This window comes from Centroberyx affinis, unplaced genomic scaffold, assembly GCF_046629955.1.
Source record: "Centroberyx affinis isolate AG114_WGS23_722 - 3 ecotype Tasmania unplaced genomic scaffold, CSIRO-AGI_Caff_v1 ptg004966l_1, whole genome shotgun sequence".
In the NCBI taxonomy this organism is placed as follows: Eukaryota; Metazoa; Chordata; class Actinopteri; order Beryciformes; family Berycidae; genus Centroberyx; species Centroberyx affinis.
Window position 1 is genome coordinate 23,021 of NW_027282439.1, and position 22,291 is coordinate 45,311.

The 22,291-nt window shown below is 42.1% G+C and overlaps 2 protein-coding genes across 2 annotated transcripts in view; one reads left to right on the top strand and one right to left on the bottom strand.

Moving 5' to 3' along the window:
* Positions 1-13,881, bottom strand: part of LOC139666375 (inaD-like protein) — a gene marked incomplete at its 3' end in the record, with an annotated part of 36,564 nt that extends 22,683 nt beyond the window's left edge. Inside the window, exons 1-6 of the mRNA XM_071545567.1 lie at positions 13,861-13,881; positions 11,909-11,968; positions 11,217-11,395; positions 5,007-5,228; positions 4,463-4,602; positions 3,531-3,711 (exon numbers count right to left, since the gene is read on the bottom strand). Of these exons, the coding sequence (XP_071401668.1) occupies positions 3,531-3,711; positions 4,463-4,602; positions 5,007-5,228; positions 11,217-11,395; positions 11,909-11,930 (744 nt within the window). The remainder of the gene's footprint in view (positions 1-3,530; positions 3,712-4,462; positions 4,603-5,006; positions 5,229-11,216; positions 11,396-11,908; positions 11,969-13,860) is intronic.
* A 595-nt stretch (positions 13,882-14,476) lies between these two features.
* Positions 14,477-21,940, top strand: LOC139666374 (TM2 domain-containing protein 1-like; the record flags this gene model as incomplete). The annotated part of the gene is made up of 4 exons (XM_071545566.1): positions 14,477-14,610; positions 16,058-16,131; positions 19,425-19,533; positions 21,849-21,940. Coding segments are annotated over exons 1-4 (409 nt in total), but the record flags the coding sequence as incomplete, so codon positions are not given.
* Positions 21,941-22,291: the final 351 nt, after the last annotated feature.

Genomic DNA, 22,291 nt, shown 5'->3' on the forward strand with positions numbered 1-22,291 from the left:
TGACTGGAACATTTTCCCCAGGACCCCAGGGGAGAGGAGACATCTCTATATCAATTAAGGAGCATCTCAAAGATCAGGTCTTTTCTCTCTCGGCCCGATCTCGAGAAGGTCATCCATGCTTTTATTTCATCTCGGTTAGATTATTGTAATTCATATTATTCAGGGTTGAGCCAAAAAACCATCTCACGCCTTCAGCGGGTACAAAACACAGCTGCTCGGCTTTTAACAAATACTAGAAGACAAGATCATATCAGCCCTGTTTAGCCTCTTCACTGGTTACCAGGCAGATTTAGAATTGATTGACAGAATCAGTGACATCTTTTAAATCACTTTTTAAAACATATCTTTTTAAAAAAGCCTTTTATTAATTCTAGCACACGTTTATTATCTTATCTATTTGTTTTATTATTATTATTGTTATTGTCTTTATTGTTGTTGTTTTTTTATTCTATTCCATTTTATTTCTGTATTATTTTAATTGCCTGATTTTATTTGCCTCAGTCCTGAAATATTTTAATCCTGGTGCAACCATGTAAAGCAGTTTGTAACTTTGTTTTGAAAAGTGCTGTATAAATAAAGTTTATTATTATTATCTCATTTCCCTATCCCGGTCAGAACTGCAGCTGCAACCTGACACATATCTACATATGATATACTCTACTTTCTCAATACTTTTCTGGTATTGTGTCTTTGTGTATTTGTGTCTGTCCGTGTCTTCAGCATTACCACAATGACCAAATGTAAAATGTAGGCGTGTCTTTTTAACTGGGCACAATAAAAGCTTTTTAAAACTCCTAACTCCATCTGGCCTCCTGTCATTTATCCAGATTGTGTCTAGATAAAATTTAGCTGGATCATATTTACACCGGCCATTAAAATGTATTAATTTAATCTGTATTTTACCAGGACGTCCCATTGAGGAAAAGTTTCTCTTTTACAAGGGAAGCCTGTCCAAGAGACAACAGTAATAATACAAACATTTAAAATGTGTCTCTGGTATACACACTGACACTGGATTTGTCTTTCCTCGTCAAAATGCTGCCTGTACTTTTCCATAGTTTCTGTATGTGGATTGCAGACTTGTTGCATTTAAATTATGTTGCTAATGAGTCTACATGTGTGGTCTGAGTGATCAGATCTTCAGTCTGGTGCATCTTGGGTACCTGTACTCCTGGACTTGATGCATGTTTGTTTGTTCCTAACACAGTCCGGTCACCAGGATGCAGGTTCATGTCCGGGGGAAAGCGTCTCTCTAAACCATCGGTCTGCTGCCATGGAGGCCCGAGAGTCAGGTTGATCTGTCCAGCTCTTCATCATGAAGCTCTTCATCATGAAGCTCTTCATCCTGAAGCTCTTCATCATGAAGCTCTTCATCATGAAGCTCTTTATCATGAAGCTCTTCATCATGAAGCTCTTCATCATGAAGCTCTTCATCATGACAGATATTTACAGATATTTACAACTAAAGCACACAGCGAGTCGGTCCAGCTGCAGACCGGGCTTTGGGCCTCGGTGGCACACGGTCCACTCTGTTTCTGCATTTCTCTCTACATCTCCCATTTATATAATCTCCTCCTCCTCCTCCTCAAAGCTTCTCACCTCCTTCTTCTCCTTCATCAACATTTCAGCTGCCTGGTATCACCTCCTCTTCCTCCTCCCTTTTCTCTCCTCCCCCTCTCCACTCCTCCACCCCTCCAGCAACCTGTTGTCTCCTCCTCTTCCTCCTTTTCCTCCTGCTCCTCCTCCTAACCCTGCCACACCTCTTCACCTCCTTCCTTCTCTTTTCTCTCTTCCCCAGCTTCTTCTTCTCCAGCCTCCCAACTCCCTCTCTTGTCTCCTCCCTCTGCTTTCTCTCCTCCAAGCTGCTTGTTATCTCCTCCTCCTACTGCTCCTGCTCCTCCTCCTCTAAATCCTGAACAGAGTTGTTCAGGATTTAAAGCAGATCTTTAAATATGATTTTACCTCCCTGCAGAGGAGACATTTACTCTGTCAGGACGGATTCTCCATGAGGAGGAGCTTCAACTTCTCTTCCTCCCTCCTCCTCCCTTCTCCTCCTCCTCCTCTCCTCTCCTCTGCTCTTCCTCCTCCTCCTCCTCCTCCTCCCTCCCTCCCTCCCTCCTCGTCTTTGACTTCCCTGTCATGTCGACATTCATTGATTGCGCCTCCTCTCAGACTTAAATACATATTGTCAGGGCCGATGTTGCAGGAGGAGCACTAACTTGATTTCCTATAGGCTTTAAGGTCGTGAAAATCATCCGAGACAATGTCAACAGACTTACAGCTCGCCATAAACAGGAAGTCCCGGTCCGATACGGAGGCGTGGCCTGAAAGTGACCTCCAGATATGATTGAAGCCCTCTCAGCGATGCTTGTTTTGAGTGACAGCCAAGCTGCTGGATAATGCAAAAGAGCTGTGTGTGTGTGTGTGTGTGTGTGTGTGTGTGTGTGTGTGTGAGTGTGTGTGTGTAAACCCAGGCGCTGGCCAAACACTCAGTACAGGACAAAGATGATTTCAGTGATGCTCCAGGTCTCTGCTGGTTTAGCAGCATATTGTCCTAAAAATAAATCCATACTGCATATAAAACGACACAAGGAGCAAATGTGCAAGTTGGGATTAAAACCAGGAATGATTCTCTTCAAGAGTTTTGTTTTGACGGAACAAGATCAAACCAAACCACGGCGCTTTTTAAAGGACAGCGGGGAACTTAAGTCGTCAGTTGACTAAATTAGACACTTTCACATCCATGATCCTCTAGATTTTGGAGATATTTTAGAATGAACTTCAAGTACTGATTTCTTTTTACCCCAAAATGATTTGGAAATTTGGAAATTAGATCTGGAAAGTAACTTTATTTCATGATCCTATCCTATCTTTCCTGTGTCCCTAAGTTTTTCCAGTTTAGTATCACATGTGCGCCTGCCATCTTGAGTCCTGCACTTGTTCTAATGCCTTTTATTCTATTGATAAACTGAAGATGTAAGAATCTGTTGCCATGTCAGTTCAACACAGCTAATGAAATCTTCTCTGTGCTCGATCACATTAGTAACAAAGAAATTCAGACAAACACATCAACACAGGCACAAAAAATCTAGAAACATAAAAGCAGTAAGACAGAAATAGCATGAAGGGTCATTAGGACATTAGTCACTAAATGTGGCGTTGGCGTTACAGAATAGAAACCGACGACAGCCAATGAGAGTTGAACGTGAAGAAGGGAAACAAAATCCAGGAAGTGTGGAAAGAGAAATGTCCATGCTAGTTTTGGTTTGTTGTCACCAGATTGGGTCGTTGTAAGAACTCGGGTCGTGTGTTTTCCCCGGATTTACTTCATCATCAAGTGTGTGTTTGTCTGTGATGAAGATGTTGATGTTCAGTGTGTTCAGTGGTGGAGCGTTTCCACAGCTGAACACACTCTGGGAAACTGATGTCTTTATTCTCATGTATTTCTATCTGCATTTATGTTCATTGTCGCTTCATAAATAATGAGAAACCCGTTTGGTTCATCCAATCAAACTCCGGTGTTTTCTTACCGTGTTGATGGGCGTGGCCGGCGCCGATGATGCGTTCAGTGGGCGGTCCCTGGCCACCACTAGCTCCACCCTCTCCCCGGGCTGCTGCAGCAGGGCCAGGGCCCGCTGCTGGCCCAGGCCCGGCTCCAGAGGACTGCCGTTTATCACCAGGATCTGGTCCCGCTCCTGGAGACGCCCGTCCCTACAGCAGCAACACAACACACTGTCAACAACACAGATACATCACTGATCACCATGGTAACACTGAGGAAGTGAGAGACAAGAGGAGGAGGAGGAGGAGGAGAAGGACGATAAGAAGAAAGAGGGGAAGGGAGAGAATATGAAGAAGAGAAGAAGGAAAAAGAGGAGCAGACCTGTGTGACATGGCTCTGTAGTTGGACGAAATAGCAGTACAGTAATTGTAGTACTAACAGTAGTAGTACTACAGCTGCTGTAACTAATAGTAGTAGTAGTAGCAGTAGTTTTAGTACTAATAATAGTAGAGTTGTAACAAGAGTTGTAGTACTTATAGTAGTAGTAGTAGTAACAGTAGTTATAGTACTAACAGTTGCAGTAATAGTAGTAACATAAGTAGTGGTGCTAATAGTAGTAGTAGTAGTAATAGAAGTAGCAGTAGTAGTAGTACGAGTATTGGTACTAGTACAAGTAGTAGTAGCAGTGTAATAGCAGTGATATTAATAGCAGTGGTTGCAGTAGTAGTGGCATTAGTAGTAGTACTATTAGCAGTAGTAATAGTAGTCATTGTAGAAGTAGCAGTTGTAGTAGTAAGAGCAGTAGTAACTGCAGTAGTTGTACTGCCAATAGTAGAAGCAGTAGTAGTAGCAGTACTGCCAGTACAACTCCTAGCAGTGGAGGTATTAGTAGTAGTGGTGGTAGTACTAGCAGTAGTACTAGTAGTATTAGCAGTAGCAGTAGCAGTATTATCATCAGACCTGTGTGCGACTCCTCCAGTCTGGATGTGTTTGATGAAAACTCCCTGGCTGCTGCTTCCTTCAGGATTCAGACCGACAACACTGAAGCCCAGACCACCAGACAGAGGCCGGGACAGGGCCACCAGCTCCGTGTGACGGCCCTGCACACACACACACACACACACACACACACACACACACACAGACACACACACACAGACACACACACACAGACACACACACACACACAGTCAGCTCAGGGGTTTGGCCATGCGTTTATGTCTGTATGTGTGTTTATATGCATGCTGGGTGCTTGTGTGTGTGTGTGTGTGTGTATGTCTATATGCATGCTTTATGTGTGTGTGTGTGTGTGTATGTGTGTGTTACTGTGTACACTTTGTGTGCATGTGTGTGTATGTGCATGCTGTGGTGTGTGCACATGATGTGTGCATGGGTTACGGTACATGCTGTGCTCTATGTGTGGTTCTGTGCATGCTGTGGTGTGTGTGCGTGTGTGTGTGTGTGTGTGTGTGTGTGTGTGTGTGTGTGGCATGGCTCCACCCACCTTGGCTGCGGTGAGGATCCATGTCTGGAGGCGGTCGGGCGAGGGCGGAGCTTGGCGGAGGGGCGGAGCCGAGCCGTTGGTCAGGAGAGAGGCCGACTGGGTGGGCGGGGCCGACTGGGTGGGCGGGGCTAAGCTGCTGGTCGGATGAGTGGCGCTCACGATCAGCTGACCCTTCCTGGAGAAACTAAACTCACTGCAGGCATCAGGAGGCATACTGCTCAACTACAGAGAGAGAGAGAGAGAGAGAGAGAGAGAGAGAGAGAGAGAGAGAGAGAGAGAGAGAGAGGGGAGGAGAGGAGGGGAGAGAAGAGAGCAGGGGAGAGAAGAGAAGAGAAGAGAAGAGAAGAGAAGAGAAGAGAAGAGAAGAGAAGAGAAGAGAAGAGAAGAGAAGAGAAGAGAAGAGAAGAGAAGAGAAGAGAAGAGAAGAGAAGAGAAGAGAAGGTTTTTAGATCCATGTATCAGAGAGTTGTTGGAGCTGTGTGGTTAGAAATGGAGGAAATGCTGTGAGTTGGTAAAAAGTCGCTTCTACCGATATTAAAACCTGAAATCTGCCTGGCTGACACACTGTTAGGACATAAACAAGTTCATTAAACACATGAAAAGTCCAGTGCTGAATACATTTGGAGTCCATGAAAAACAGATATTATACCATCTAGTCTGCAGACTTTTGAACTCATATCTGCCCACTTGCATCCTCAGCTGAAGGAACAGAGGAGCCTGAGTCTTCTGTTTGTCCCAGAAAGTTTAGTTGGTTGTTTCTTATTTAGTGATGTCAGAGAGTTTCTGGCTGCCTGTCTCCATGAAAACCTGATGCACCCACACATTCACCAACTAAGACTTTCTGCAAGCCAGGGAAACCTCTCTATATTTTAAAACCCATTATTTTAACTTTGTTTTATTTTCATTTTCAGCTCCACCCTGCATCACATTCATTCATTTCTACACAAACCCATGTTGGAGCTTCCCAGTACAGCCAGTCTTCTGCTGAGCAGCTCCACTGCACGTTTTCATTATCCAACGCTCATCGCTAACCCAACTATAAACTACTAAACACACACTAACCCAACTATAAACTACTAAACACACACTAACCCAACTATAAACTACTAAACACAACGCTAACCCAACTATAAACTACTAAACACAACGCTAACCCAACTAAAACTACTAAACACAACGCTAACCCAACTATAAACTACTAAACACAACGCTAACCCAACTATAAACTACGAAACACAACACTAACCCAACTATAAACTACTAAACACAACGCTAACCCAACTATAAACTACTAAACACACACTAACCCAACTATAAACTACTAAACACAACGCTAACCCAACTATAAACTACGAAACACAACACTAACCCAACTATAAACTACTAAACACAACGCTAACCCAACTATAAACTACTAAACACACACTAACCCAACTATAAACTACTAAACACACGCTAACCCAACTATAAACTACTAAACACAACGCTAACCCAACTATAAACTACGAAACACAACACTAACCCAACTATAAACTACTAAACACACACTAACCCAACTATAAACTACTAAACACACACTAACCCAACTATAAACTACTAAACACACGCTAACACCAACTATAAACTACTAAACACAACGCTAACCCAACTATAAACTACGAACACAACACTAACCCAACTTAAACTACTAAACACAACGCTAACCCAACTATAAACTACTAAACACACACTAACCCAACTATTAAACTACTAAACACACACTAACCCAACTATAAACTACTAAACACACACTAACCCAACTATAAACTACTAAACACACACTAACCCAACTATAAACTACTAAACACACGCTAACCCAACTATAAACTACTAAACACACACCAACTCAACTATTAACTCCTATCCACAGCTCCGCTCTGACAGCCAGGGGAAAAATGAAACATCACACTTCAAGTTGCTAGCAATATTGAATTGCAACAGTGGACTTTGTAATTTAATATACATTATTAAACTGCACTAGATTACAAGATTGTTGTGTGTATTTTCCGTCTTTAATGTAAAATAAACTATCCAATGTTGTACTGCAGAGCGCGAGAACATTAACGTTATCTCACTGCTCACACAGCAGTCAATAAAAAACGTTTCATTCAAGCAGACTGAAGACCTTTCCCCACATTTCGTTGCTAAAACGGCAGAAACAATAAGAGTTTTACAAAAAAAAAAAACGCCACTGCAAACGTAATCCAACATCTTGTTTAGGTGGATAATGTTGTGATTATATACGTAGCCTAAATAACAAACTCTTCGTAGGTTTAACTCCGTTAATATATGAACATCACAGCAGCCATAAAAGGGGGAAACAAATTTATACCGTGAAATACCGTATACTGTGGTATTTTGGTAGATACCGTACTGTGAAATTTCATACCGTTACATCCCTAGTTCCCAGAGCCCAAAGTGATTCTTCAAAGTCTGACCAGCAGCCAAAAAACATTCATTCATTTCATAATGATATGAAACAGAGAAGAGCAGTTCAGTGCCTTGCTCAGGGGCACGTCGGCAGGAGCTGCTGAGGGAGGAGAGAGCGCTACTCCTCCTCCTTCCTTCCTTCTTCCTTCTAGGGCTGGATAATATGGTTGAAATCAATATCACGATAATCATAAGGATTTTTTTCGATATCAATATATATGACGATATGGCTCACATAAGCAAAACCACGTTAAATAATCAAATTAATGTTCATCATATTGAACCGAATGGTAATATTTGGAGTGACGTCAAACTGAACTGAAATCTTCACATAATATTCCTACCACACTTCATTTTGTCTGAGTTTCTAAATAAAATTTGCTTCTTCTCATCAGTTCAGACAGCAGAATTGTGCGTCTCGATATCCCAAAAATCACCATATCATCACAATATAATCCCACTGAAAGATGATAAACGATAATATTGAATTATCGTCCAGCCCTACTTCCTTCTCGGCTCGTATTTTCCACACCAGTCTGGGTTTCAAACCTGAGAATCAGACCTCAGACACCCTCCTCTAAACACCAAGTGCCCAGTACTGAACCCCGTCAGCGTCTGAGCACGTAAATCAAGCGCTCCTCGACTGGTTTCTGGAATCTATAAAAAAAAAAAAAAAACCCACACTGCGCTGTTCAGTGGGATCTGAACAGGCTTGATCAGAGTCACCAAGGCCAAAAACCTGCAGACAGCAAACGACTTCTACTGCAAACACCACCAGCATCAGGATTTACCACCATACACACAAACACATCCTGCTGTGAGAGAGAGAGAGAGAGAGAGAGAGAGAGAGAGAGAGAGAGAGAGAGAAGAGAGAGAGAGAGAGAGAGAGAGAGAGAGAGAGAGAGAGACAGAGAGAGAGACAGAGAGAGAGAGAGAGAGAGAGAGGCGCCCTTATATGCAAGGACGTTGTCTGCTAAAAAGGAAAGACGTGGAGAAAAAAAAAAAAAATGAAGCCAAAAGGCCGGGGGGTAAGTGGGGAGGAGAGAAAAAAAAAAAAAGAAAAATCAATAGATTCCTCTGCAGGCTCTCTCTCTCTGAACAGGTAATGTATTAATGACCTTTACACTCACATTGTGGAAACTTATCAGTCTGCGGCTTATTTAGGCCAGGCTGACGGAGCAGGATCCAGAGCCATTTCATCAATACCGCCTCGACAAGGCCGTTACTCAAACCAAGACACTAGATATTAAAGCTTGATAGATCCGCAGAGAGAGGAGGAGGAGGAGGAGGAGGAGGAGGAGGAGGAGGAGGGAGGAAGGAGGGAAAATAAATAAAGAAAGAGAGGAGAGAGAAGTCCCTGCTTCATATACCCTCCAACGGCTTCCACCCAACACATTCATGGACTCGGCTCTGACCTTCGCAGCACTTAGAATATGAAGCCCGCCGTCGGTTATTGCCATTATCTTAATTTGGCTGCAGATTGTTTATTGTAAAGGCTCCACGTCAGTCAGAGCCGCAGCTGAATACAGATGGCGAGGCAGAGGGGATTCAATGTCCCCCGCTCAGCCGGACTGACGGGTCAGAGCGCCGGGCGGGACGCCCACACCTGATAGGCCGCCGACGTGTGGGCGGGGCTACAGATGTCACATCAGCCCTATGGTTCGTTAGGAATAGTGGTGTACGGACCGTAGTTGATCCGTGATCCGTACGGATCCGTACTGCCGCTGTTACTTTTTAAAGTAATAATTCCCTAAATCTGGATGCAGAGTTGCAGTGAAAAGATTCAGACAGACAGAAGCTGCTGTGTTTTACTCTGAAGAACAATGACTGAGTTAGAGAAGAAAAACAAAAGGAAGAGCGACTGATTTAAAAGCCGTCGCTTTCTCCTCCGTTGACTGAAATCCCGTAGGCTGTGACTCCACTTCGGCCGTTTTCAGTGGTGGAGCTGGGAAACTGGGAAACTGGGCTGCTTGTCTTCATGAAATAGATCAGAAGACTGAGATGTTTATTTCAACTTGGGCAACATGCTGCCTTCCCTTCACACACAGCTCCGCTCAGAGAAGCTCCGGTCTCTTTGTCTGTGGCAGAGCCTTCGGTGCTGATAGGCTGTCACTCGTGACGTGTAACCAATCGGATCGTGCTGTGGGCGGGACATTGAGCGAGACTACAGAGTGGAGACTACAGACGGAGAGAGGCGGCTGCATCAGAGCCAAAGTAGCACATTTTTAAATTAATTCAATTCAATTCAATACTTTATCGCCATGTCAACACAGCTGATAGGAATTTGCCTCAGTGCAGCTCTGAAGAACAGACACAAAAACACACACATAAGTAAATAAAATATATAAAATAAGAACAGCAAAAACAGTTATCACATTTATACATTTAAACATAATATGATAAAGTCCTAACTGCATTTAACCCAAACCCTTTTTTTTTTTTTTTTTTTTGCCGATCCGAAAAATGATCCGATCCGTGACTCAAAACCGCGATACGATCTGAACCGTGAGATTTGTGATCCGCTGCAGCCTGAGTCAGGAAACAAACACTCAGCTGGTAACAAACTATAACTAATACACGTTTTTGTCTGCAGTATCAAAACGATGTGGTTTTAATTTTTTGGATTTCACAGTGCAGGTCAGACAGACAAAAAAAATGCAACAGCTGAAAACCCCATATCTCCAAAAAGTCACATTTTCACAAATCAAGAAAACAATCTTATTTCTAGATTGATGAGCATCCATTTTGAAAAGGATGTTTATTTTCTAACAGGTTTCACCCTGCAGGCCCTGCAGTGATGAAAGTTTCTGAGGACCATGGAAACTTTCAAATCAAGGAAAATAAATGAATTATATCAACATCTGAGTTACTAAGGTTTCACATAACAGCAGTAATATCCATCTTGAGGGTGAGGGTGTTTCTGATCTGGTTTCTGAGCTGCTTGATTGGGGTTTTTATAGGGTGAAGCTGTTTCTGGCTTGTTTATGACCTGTTTGATGGAGTATTTCAGGTTAAGCAGGTATTTCTGAACTGTTTGATAGAGGTGAGACTGTTTCTGATCTGGTTTCTGAACTGTTGGATCGAGGTGAGTCTGTTTCTGATCTGGTTTCTGAACTGTTGGATCGAGGTGAGTCTGTTTCTGATCCTGGTTTCTGAGCTGTTGGATCGAGGTGAATCTGTTTCTGATCTGGTTTCTGAACTGTTGGATCGAGGTGAGTCTGTTTCTGATCCGGTTTCTGAACTGTTTGATAGATGAGTCTGTTTCTGATCTGGTTTCTGAACTGTTTGATAGGTGAGTCTGTTTCTGAACTGTTGGATCGAGGTGAGTCTGTTTCTGACCTGGTTTCTGAACTGTTTGATAGGTGAGTCTGTTTCTGAACTGTTGGATCAAGGTGAGTGTGTTTCTGATCCGGTTTCTGAACTGTTTGATAGATGAGTCTGTTTCTGATCTGGTTTCTGAACTGTTGGATCGAGGTGAGTCTGTTTCTGATCCGGTTTCTGAACTGTTTGATCGAGGTGAGTCTGTTTCTGATCCGGTTTCTGAACTGTTTGATCGAGATGAGTCTGTTTCTGATCTGGTTTTTAAGCTGTTTGATAGGTGAGTCTGTTTCTGATCTGGTTTCTGAACTGTTGGATCGAGGTGAGTCTGTTTCTGACCTGGTTTCTGAACTGTTGGATCGAGGTGAGTCTGTTTCTGATCCGGTTTCTGAACTGTTGGATCGAGGTGAGTCTGTTTCTGACCTGGTTTCTGAGCTGCTTGATGGAGTGCTGCAGGGTGAGGATGTGGCTGAACAGCGGACTCTGCAGGGTGTCCCTCAGGGTCCCCAGGGTGTCGCTGTGGCTCCACTCCTCCCTCTGGACCAGTTTGGCCTGCAGACGCTCCAGAGCTCCCAGCACCTGCTGACGCTCCGCTGTGGAGACTGAGGCCACACACACACACACACACACACACACACACACACACACACACACACACACAGGTATTGCTCACAATATGGAAGCAGGTAAATATATGCAAACATGCATGCACACACACACACACATGTGTATTGTTTATTGTTTTATGAGGATCCCCATTAGCTGGCAAATTAATGACAGCTAGTCTTCCTGGGGTCCTCACAAAAAGCAATAATAAGATAAGAGAATACTTAAGACAACAATAATAATAGTATAAGGAAACAAATTAATTTAAAATAAATCCAATGAAAAAAATAAAAAAATATATATATATAAACATAGAACAAATAATAACAATTAAATAAAATCTAAGTTTACATGGTCAGTTTCATCAGTTCACTTTTGAGTGCCTTTTTGAAAGTGTAATTATTCTGTATGCATGCGCAGCCTAATGCAGACGTCTCAGACACAAATAACAATATTTGCATTTTCAGCACAGAGTTTAAATGTTTAAACAGCTGAGAGCGAGTCTGTACCTGCTGGGACATTTTCATACATGGTCCCTCCCTCTGTCTCCGTCTGTCCTTTGGATCAATCTGTACAGACCAGGAGAACAGAAATAAAACATTATTTCACACAAATTAGACCAGCGCATCCGTCTATTGGGATAAAGCAGCATTAAGCCTCAAGGGCTCCACATATCCCATGTCTTTTTGTCATTTATTCCATGTATTCCCGCCTGAGTTCACTTCACTGTCAAAGTGAGGTACCAGTCAATATGTAGATTTCTAACCCTTTTTAGCTCATTTAGATTAATTCTTCTGGACTGGAAGCAGCTCCAGCCTCCCATTCACACACATGTGGATCAAAGAAACTAAACAACACCTCAAACTAGAAAAACTGGAATTTACATCACAAGGATCTACTGAGGACTTGCAGCTCTCTCTAGACGATGTAGAATTTAAACTACAACACTTCTCTACCTGTGACTAATACTTCTTGCATGGCACCGAGAACAAGCTCAATGACTGCAGCTCTATTTTATTCTAATGTCTTTTTTGTTTGTGTGCTCCTCTGCCTGTCAAATGTTTTGCTTTAACAATATTTTCAATCAATCAAAATTAATACAGACAGATTAGAGAAATAATAAATAAACACAGGTCAGTTAGTTTGCATACAGCAGTCAAAAACCATCCAGACTAGTCCTGATACCTGCTGTTCCCTACTGTACAGAAAGAACGTCACACCAATCTCCATTCAAAAGTCTGGCAGTTTCATGTTGCCTTGCTTATCAGTAAACATTAGTATCAGGTAGACCAGGACTTAAGACTTTTAACGAAACCTTAGGGTGTTCTGGTAAATTTGGTCCACCAAGATGATCCACCAAGCAGCAATTAATTTCAATATGACCTCAATTGTAAGAATTGCTTGCCATCCTCCATGGTGTATTTTGGTGCAGGAAGATTGTGGGAACAACAGTTAAACCAATTGTAAAAGTCGAAACTTTATTGAAACAAGAGCTGTTTGGTGTATCAGGTGTAAGCCGAATTGAAGAGTGGATCCTAACACTTCGTAAAAGGTTTTAGGTTATATTCTACCAACTATGTACTTTTGCCAGTAAGCAAGACAACATTAAATTGGCAGAGTTTCGCATGAAGCTTGGCGCGTCTCTCTCTCCATACAGCACAATGGAATGTATCAGTCTGTTAGCTCAGCATTAGCATGGCGTGTTTACACAGGGAGAGCAAACTGAACCGGGCCAGGAGAGACAAAGTTTATCAGCCCATGAAGAAGAAAACAACACAACAAAACCTCCGTGTTTACTCCAGCTGAACACAAACTAAACTAAACAACATAAACAAACACACTTTACAGTCTGCGCTGTGATTGAGTGAGAGGCAGCTCACCTGTGTCAGCTCACCTGAAACCAGGAAGTGAAACTCAGAAGGGAGGGATGGACGAATATGGAAACTAACTACTAAATAAAAACGTATATCTGCTCTCCTACATATCATATATATATTGTCACATCTGTTTGCAACAGTCTGTCCAGAACAACAGCAATGAGAGAGTAAAAGACTTTCTATTAGAGTCTATATGGAGCATCAGCAGGTCATTTACATGCAACAGGTGCATCTAAAAAGACTCGGAAGAATCGCTTCATCAGCTGCTACTGGTGAAAACACAGACGACCAATCCCCAACTGTCTTTAAACTCCACCGACTCCTCTCTTCATCAGTCTTAACTCTGTGAAATCTATATTAGCCAACTTAGCCTCCATCACTTGCTAACAGCAACACAATAGTTGGCTAACTAGTTAGCCGCTAGCATGCTAACTAGTTTCAAATTGTTGTTTTGTAACGCCTAAAATTATTCATTTAATTTTGTTTCGCGTGGATAAACAGTCGGAAAGCGCAGCCGGTCGTCAGTTATAAATTCATACAACACAGAACGATAGAAACAGGTTTTAAACTGGTGTAAAACTCACATGAACTGGATCCAGTTTGTTACCAGTGTCGCTTTAATGCTGCCTTCAGGGGCTGTCGGAAATATCACGAGTCACATTCATGTGCTTTTGGTGGAAAGTAACAAAAGATTTATTTGAGGGGTGTTTTATTTTATAAATCAGCCAATCTCGAACTGAACCGTGAAAATAGAAACATACACCATTAGTTTAATAGCATAGCAAACAATAACACATAATAATAAACTACATAACTTTAGCTGTTGGTTGTTAATATGGCTTCTATGCTCCCCGGCCCTGAATGTCTCATCTCGGTAAATATTATTAGAAAATTCCCACTTTCCCGCTATCATATCCCGTTCTTATAATGTTTACCTAGTTGTATTTACCAATATATTACCTAGATATTATTATATCTTTATTCATCTATATCTCATTCTTTATCATATTCCGTCACTATAATGTTTCCCAGTCTGTTTATTTCTTCATTATCGTCTCCCATCATTATGAATCGAACTGAATACTTTGTTGGATCGTTTATGTGCCACTAAATTCAAAAAGTCAACATTCAACATTTTCCCGACAGCACTTGACTGCAGCGTTAGAATCTGGGCGGTCACGTGACAGAGTCAGATCCAACATGGCGTCTTCCTGGACACGGCTGGTTTGTTTACGCTCGGGTCTGTGGAGCGTCTTGTTTTACTGTGTTTACTCTCATCTGAAGCTGATTCTGGCGGAGGAAGTGGAAAGCTGCGAAAACCTGCGACTCGGACAGTATCCTTCCATCAATAATATTTCAATAACTTTCATCTGACGGGAGATTATTGAACTGATGACTGGCGGCTAACCGCAGCTAGCTTAACGATGCTAGCAGTAGCTTCAGTAAAAGTGGGATAAATAAAGTATTACACACTGTGTAGTGAAGTGTTGTGTGTACCGACAGGCTATCAGGTCTATAAACTACATGCTGCTGGGATATAAAGTATTACATCGTATATACTGGTGGGTCATGACGTGTTATAAAGTGTATTACATTAGTATTATTATACACTGTTTTCTATTATTACTGTATTTATTTATCTTAAATGTCTTGGAAAGCACTTTGTAACAGTGCAATATAAATCAACTTTATTATTGGTATTACACATATATATATAGTAGTAATATTTAAAGCATTCTTTTCTGTGCTGGCAGGATATAAAACTATAATATAATACTATAATTATAAGTTATGAGGCTTTATGTACTATATCCTGGCAGGTTATGAAGCACATATAAAGTAGTCTTTATGTACTGGTTGCATTTCCATCACATGACATTATCAGCATCATGTCATTCAGCAGATGCTTTTGTCCAAAGCGACTTACAGTAAGTGCATTTTGTCAACAGCAGTGAAACCAACTGTGCATCACAGTCTTCATCAGCTAAGACTTTTAATAGGAATAAGTGGCATATTATTTTTTTTTTAAAGAAGGGTAAGAAGACAGGCTAGTTGAAGAGCGGTCCAGGAGGAACCTGAAGAGATTTGTCTTTAGTCTCCGCCGAAAGATGAGCAGTGATTCAGCCGTTCTGACAGAAGATTTCCTGAATATTAATTTAAGATGCTGCATATCTATGACATTGTCTGTGTCAGTGAGTCTGTCAGTGAGTCTTCAGTCTGTCAGTGAGTCTGTCAGTGAGTCTTCAGTCTGTCAGTGAGTCTTCAGTCTGTCAGTGAGTCTGTCAGTAAGTCTTCAGTCTGTCAGTGAGTCTTCAGTCTGTCAGTGAGTCTGTCAGTGAGTCTTCAGTCTGTCAGTGAGTCTGTTAGTGAGTCTTCAGTCTGTCAGTGAGTCTGTCAGTGAGTCTTCAGTCTGTCAGTGAGTCTGTCAGTGAGTCTTCAGTCTGTCAGTGAGTCTTCAGTCTGTCAGTGAGTCTTCAGTCTGTCAGTGAGTCTGTCAGTGAGTCTTCAGTCTGTCAATGAGTCTGTCAGTGAGTCTTCAGTCTGTCAGTGAGTCTGTCAGTGAGTCTGTCAGTGAGTCTTCAGTCTGTCAGTGAGTCTGTCAGTGAGTCTTCAGTCTGTCAGTGAGTCTGTCAGTGAGTCTTCAGTCTGTCAGTGAGTCTTCAGTCTGTCAGTGAGTCTTCAGTCTGTCAGTGAGTCTGTCAGTGAGTCTTCAGTCTGTCAGTGAGTCTTCAGTCTGTCAGTGAGACTTCAGTCTGTCAGTGAGTCCTTCACTCTGCTCAGGTATCTGTGTAAAGATCCAACCATCGATGAAGCCACACAGGAGCCGCAGAGCTGCAGGGAGACGACAGCATGGGGTGAGGAACTGACACTTCACCCGTTCCCACCTGTCCTCACCTGTCCTCACCTGTTCCCACCTGTTCCCACCTGTCCTCACCTGTCCTCACCTGTCCTCACCTGTCCTCACCTGTTCTCACCTGTTCCCACCTGTTCCCACCTGTTCCCACCTGTTCCCACCTGTTCCCACCTGTTCTCTCCTGTTCCCACCTGTTCTCATGTCCTCACCTGTTCTCTCCTGTTCCCACCTGTTCTCATGTCCTCACCTGTTCTCACCTGTTCCCACCTGTTCTCTCCTGTTCCCACCTGTTCTCATGTCCTCACCTGTTCTCTCCTGTTCCCACCTGTTCCCACCTGTTCTCTCCTGTTCCCACCTGTTCTCTCCTGTTCCCACCTGTTCCCACCTGTTCTCATGTCCTCACCTGTTCTCTCCTGTTCCCACCTGTCCTCACCTGTTCTCTCCTGTTCCCACCTGTTCCCACCTGTTCTCATGTTCTCACCTGTTATCACCTGTTCCCACCTGTTCCCACCTGTTCTCATGTTCTCACCTGTTCTCACCTGTTCTCACCTGCTGCATGTTAAACTCACAGCTTCACCAGTCAGACAGAAAACAGACAGAAAACAGACAGAACAGCCCCAACAGGCGTCTGTCTCTGGGTCAGTTGTTTTCTTCTCTCCCAGGTGAGAGAATCTGGATCTGGAGTGTGACAGACCGGCAGCTGCTGAGCGCCGGGCCATAAATCGTATCGTATCGATATCGTGATATGAGACTAGATATCGTCTGTAATATTGTGAAAAGTAAAAAAGTGATACAATCTCCTGAACTCATCAGCCGGTTCTGCCTGAGTGAAATGAACGATGATCGGCTTCACCTGCTCATCATATCCATATTACTTATTACTGATTACGCATTACTGATTACTAATGATCATTACTAATTTTCAAAATGTTCTTGTGTGTAAATATCTTAAGAAAGCACCAATACTCATCTCCAAAATATCGTCACATTAACAATATCGAGGTATTTAAAAAAAAAAAGAAGAAAATTGTCTCCGATCCGAGTTGTTTAATGCCGAATATCTGCTGATATATAGATTTTTGACTAAATACCTCAATATCGATATTGCGACAATATTGTAGGGATGACTATTGGTGCTTTCACAAAATATTTACACAATGATATTTTTGATAAATAATCATCAGTAATGTGGATGTAATGACTAAGTGGGTAAAGGCAAATAATAGAACAGCTAGAACAGTCTGGTAAGTTCAGAAAATGACATCACTTTACTGTAATGCAGCCTTTAAAACCAGGAAAACACACTTATGCCATATCACCATATTACAATATCCAGAATCTAAGACGATATCTAGTCTCATATCACGATATCGATATAATATCGATATATTGCCCTGCCCTAGTCTGAGCAGTCCTCCGCCTCACTTCCTGTTTGTCCTCTACCTTACTTCCTGTTTGTCCTCTGGGTTGGACTCTCTGACAGCGGTGTCTCCCATCAGTCTGACAGTCTGCAGGTTCAGACAGGGACGCCGCGATCGATCGGCCAGCAATCGGAATCGGCCGATATTCGGTATAAATATGAGATCGGAGAATTACGATAATGCTTTATAGTCGCTGATCGAAAACCGATCGATGACGCAAAACACGTGAGCCGTTTCTCAGCAGTGGGTGTCGTTGTCACACGCTAACTCTCCTCAAAACATGTCGGCGGGGTGGATGTTCATTAAAAACACAAATCTTCATGGACGACCGGTAACATCACAGTCCGTCACGCCCAACACTTCCCCTCATTTAACTCTCTGCTTATTTAACACATCAGTTCATCTCATGCTGTTTGTTTCCATAACGCTCTGCACTCTGAACTGGATCACGGTCCAGACCCTGACAGAGGAGAGGAAACTGAAAAGTCTCATTTCTCTCTCTTAAGAACATTCACTTATACAAAAACAAAGACTGAAACAGATATATATCTTCAGAGGGAGTCTCCATTTATTTAACTGACTCAACAACACAGTCTGAGTCTGGTGCTTCGGTTTTCTCACTAAATCAGCTGCTCTACCTGGAACGCACATGGCTTTGTTTACATAATGATCAAGTAAATATTGAGGTAGAAAAAAAGAAAATGTGGAAACTTTTTAACCAGGACTCAATTTGATGGATGAAATGTATGTAAAATGGAAACCTGTAATACTGCTATACCAGCTGCTATAACAAAACAAAAAAACTATCGGTTTGGCTGATCGGTATCGGCAGATATGGATCATAGACGATCGACGGCAAAAAACGTTATCAGGGAATTCTGAGTTTCAGAGCCGGTCTGAGTTTAGCAGTCTGTCTCATCTGATCGTCTCTAATCAAGGAATTATTTGTCCAGGAAAACTGACTCAGAGACAGAAATGTCTCTTCATATCTATTTGTGTTTATGGGTAATGTTTAGATGAAACTTTAATGATTTTCTTTCGGGAAATTGTGTCACCAGCAGCAGCAGAGAGTAAGACTGATAGAGAATAAGATAAATGGACAGAACTGATGATAATATAGCAAATATATGCAGATACAGCGTCTTCACTGGCTGATGTGCATCACTGACAGGTCACATGGTCACATGGTCACATGGTCACATGGTCAGGTCTACAGACAGGATCAGATCAGCTGAAACTGGAACGACTAATGTGGGGAAATCAGTTCAGAACAGAGAGAACAGTAACAGGACACAGAAAATAAAAATACAACATTACTGAGAATAATATAATAATAATAATAATTCAATTTGTGTTATTTCATAGTTTTGATGTTTTTACTATTATTCTAAAATGTGGAAAATAGCAAAAATGAATAAAAATGTGTGTGTGTCCAGACTGTTGACTGGTAGTGTGTATGAGTTAAAATTCTGTAAAATTACGGCATCAGAGCAGTCACAGCTTTACCAGAGTGCAAAATAACAGCAGTACAATATTCTGAGACAAAGATAACTGAATGAAAAATATGTAAATATGAAAAATATAACCTGAAAAATATGTAATATGTAAAAAAAAATATACCAGAAATATGAAACATGCAGTATTCAATAAGGAAGAAATTAAAGAAATATCCGGATCAGTGCAGTTTGTATAGAAATCAGAGAGAATGCAGGAATAGGAAAAAAACAATAATGTGAGCAGAAAGAACAGATGCACATTGTTACGTACCGCCTCGTGAAATCAAAGTGTGTGTGTGTGTGTGTGTGTGTGTGTGTGTGTGTGTGTGTGTGTGTGTGTGTGTGTGTGTGTGTGTGTGTGTGTGTGTGTGTGTCAGTGGAGTGCCTCCCAGCTCCCAACATCAGCTGTCGGCTCTCCAACGGGACGGAGGTCAGGTTCAGCGGGGAGGAGGTGGGCTTCAACAAAACCATCCCCTGCAGGAACGTGTGAGTGCACACACACACACACACACACACACACACACACACACACTCTCATACACACACACACACACACACACTCTCATACACACATACACACACACACACACACACACATAGCATCACTGTCCTGTGGAGTAAACTGACGGCTGCGTGGGTGAAAGATCCGATTTTATGTTTTTTTTGGGTTTTTTTTACTCCTTTGTGAAGGTTTAACTGTGTTTTGAAAAGTGCAATAAAGTGAAAAAAGATTGTTATTACTATTATTATTATCATCATTATCATTATTATTATTATTATTATTATTATCATCATTATTACTGCTACCACTCTCTGACTAGTGATGTGCAAAAGTACATTTTTTCCAGGTGGACTAGTCTGTGTTTTGTCTGATCGGTCGGTCGACCAGTCGCTCTCCAGAAAGGCCGATATGTAAATGAGGCTGTACTGTGGAGCGGCTGAAGAATGAGTTCTAGAATAAGTTCATCTGAATAATGAAAGAGCAGGAACTTTGTGTTTTTAGAGCCAGAATGTTCATCAGTTTCTTCTTAAAGGATAACGCTGGTGTTTACATTATACATTTCTTATGTCAACAAATCTTATGAAAATAACAACATCAACAATGCGTTTGCTCTCCTCCCGTTACTTTCTGACTTCCCACGTTCCGTTTTTAGGCGTCAACCCGGAAGTCATTGGCTCCAACTGTAAGCTAAAAACCTTTAAATTCAGCTCACAAAGACATAGTTTACATTTTAAAAATCACTAACTGTTACCATGAAAAGTCAGGCTGTTGTAGTTTTTACCAAATCAAATTCAAATGGGAACAAATTCTTCATTACGCCGGGGACTATTTTCTGTGCTACGGAACTACTTTCCTGAGATCGCAAACGTGTTTCCAGCCGGCTTATTAAGTCGTTTGAGGAAAAAGTGGTCCGGCCCGGTGCATGGTGATGATGAAATATGCTGCAGAGCAGCAGCATGGCTCTGTGACGGGTTTTTAATACACGTGTGTTAATGTAATGGAGTTCTATGGCTTTTGTTATTTTCATAGGATTTGTTGAGGGTAAGAAATGCATTAAAAAACACCAGCCTTATCCTTTAAGTTAATGAGGAAAAAGGGCAAAGAGAAATGTAAAATGTCTCTCTGGTGTTTTTCTGCTGCTGAATCTCTGCAGCCTCGTTCTGCTTCACAGTTTATTTTAGATAAATGATGAAACTTTCTTTCCAAAACCTTTAGAAGAAACTGGTGGTGATTAGGAAACTTTGGTTTAGTCAAAAAAATCTGACCAGGCTGCAGCATGCTTCAGAATATAGATCGAGGCCTTATTGGCTGATATCAAATCAGTAGACATGAAAACGATGTAAAATATACTACTGACATACTTTGGTAATCAAAGGAAACCATCGATCCGTGTCATAAAGCTGTCCTGATCTCCAGACTGAATCCATCTGGTTCCACTCCATCATCCAGCTGAGCTTTCCTCCTTGTTAGCCGTTTTCTGTGTGGGGGGGGTTGATTTCCCCGAACCAATCACTAGTGACCGACGTATCTGAACCGATCACTAGTGACCGATGTCTCTGAACCGAACGTATCTGAACCGATCACTAGTGACCAACGTCTCTGAACCGATCACTAGTGACCAACGTCTCTGAACCGATCACTAGTGACCGACGTCTCTGAACCGATCGTATCTGAACTGATCACTAGTGACCGACGCATCTGAACCGATCGTATCTGAACCGATCACTAGTGACCGATGTCTCTGAACCGATCACTAGTGACCGACGTATCTGAACCGATCATATCTGAACCGATCACTAGTGACCGACGTCTCTGAACCGATCACTAGTGACCGACGTATCTGAACCGATCGTATCTGAACCGATCACTAGTGACCGACGTCTCTGAACCGATCGTATCTGAACCGATCACTAGTGACCGACGTATCTGAACCGATCGTATCTGAATCGATCACTAGTGACCGACGTATCTGAACCGATCGTATCTGAATCGATCACTAGTGACCGACGTATCTGAACCGATCGTATCTGAACCGATCACTAGTGACCGACGTGTCGGCCGCTCTGACGTCACTTCAGTCACATGACGCTGCAGCCAGTCAGCCTCTACATGGTTAGCAGACATTTACCAACTTACCAAAAAAAAAACATTGTTACAAAATTATCGTCTTTGCAAAGACAATCTGTTGGTTAAGGAGGAGATTTCAAAAAATCTATTCTGCTGAATAGTCGTTTGTTTTGACTTTTGGACTATTCTGCAAACCTTACTCCTTTCTTTCTTTTTTCTTCCTTCCCTCCAGGAGCGGTTATTCCTATAAAGTAGCTGTGGCTTTGTCTCTGTTCCTGGGCTGGCTGGGAGCCGACCGCTTCTACCTGGGATATCCTGCTCTGGGTACACACACACACACACACGCACACACACACACACACACACACACACACACACACACACACACACACACACACACTCTCTCTCTACTCAGAAATCAGAGGTTTCGTCTGTAAAAAAATTACACATAGTGATAACATAATATCGAAAAATACAGACAAGTTATTACAGACAAATAATTGTGAAGTGGTGACTGTTTTGTAAAAGAAAAGGTGATTTTGTCTCATGAAGATCCAGCAGTTTAGTTATTTCACCGCTCTGTTTTCTGGTTGTGGACAGAAATGTGTTTATCTGCGCTGAATCAATAACAACAAACCAACAACATGGAGGACAGCGAAAGATGTGAAAAAATAA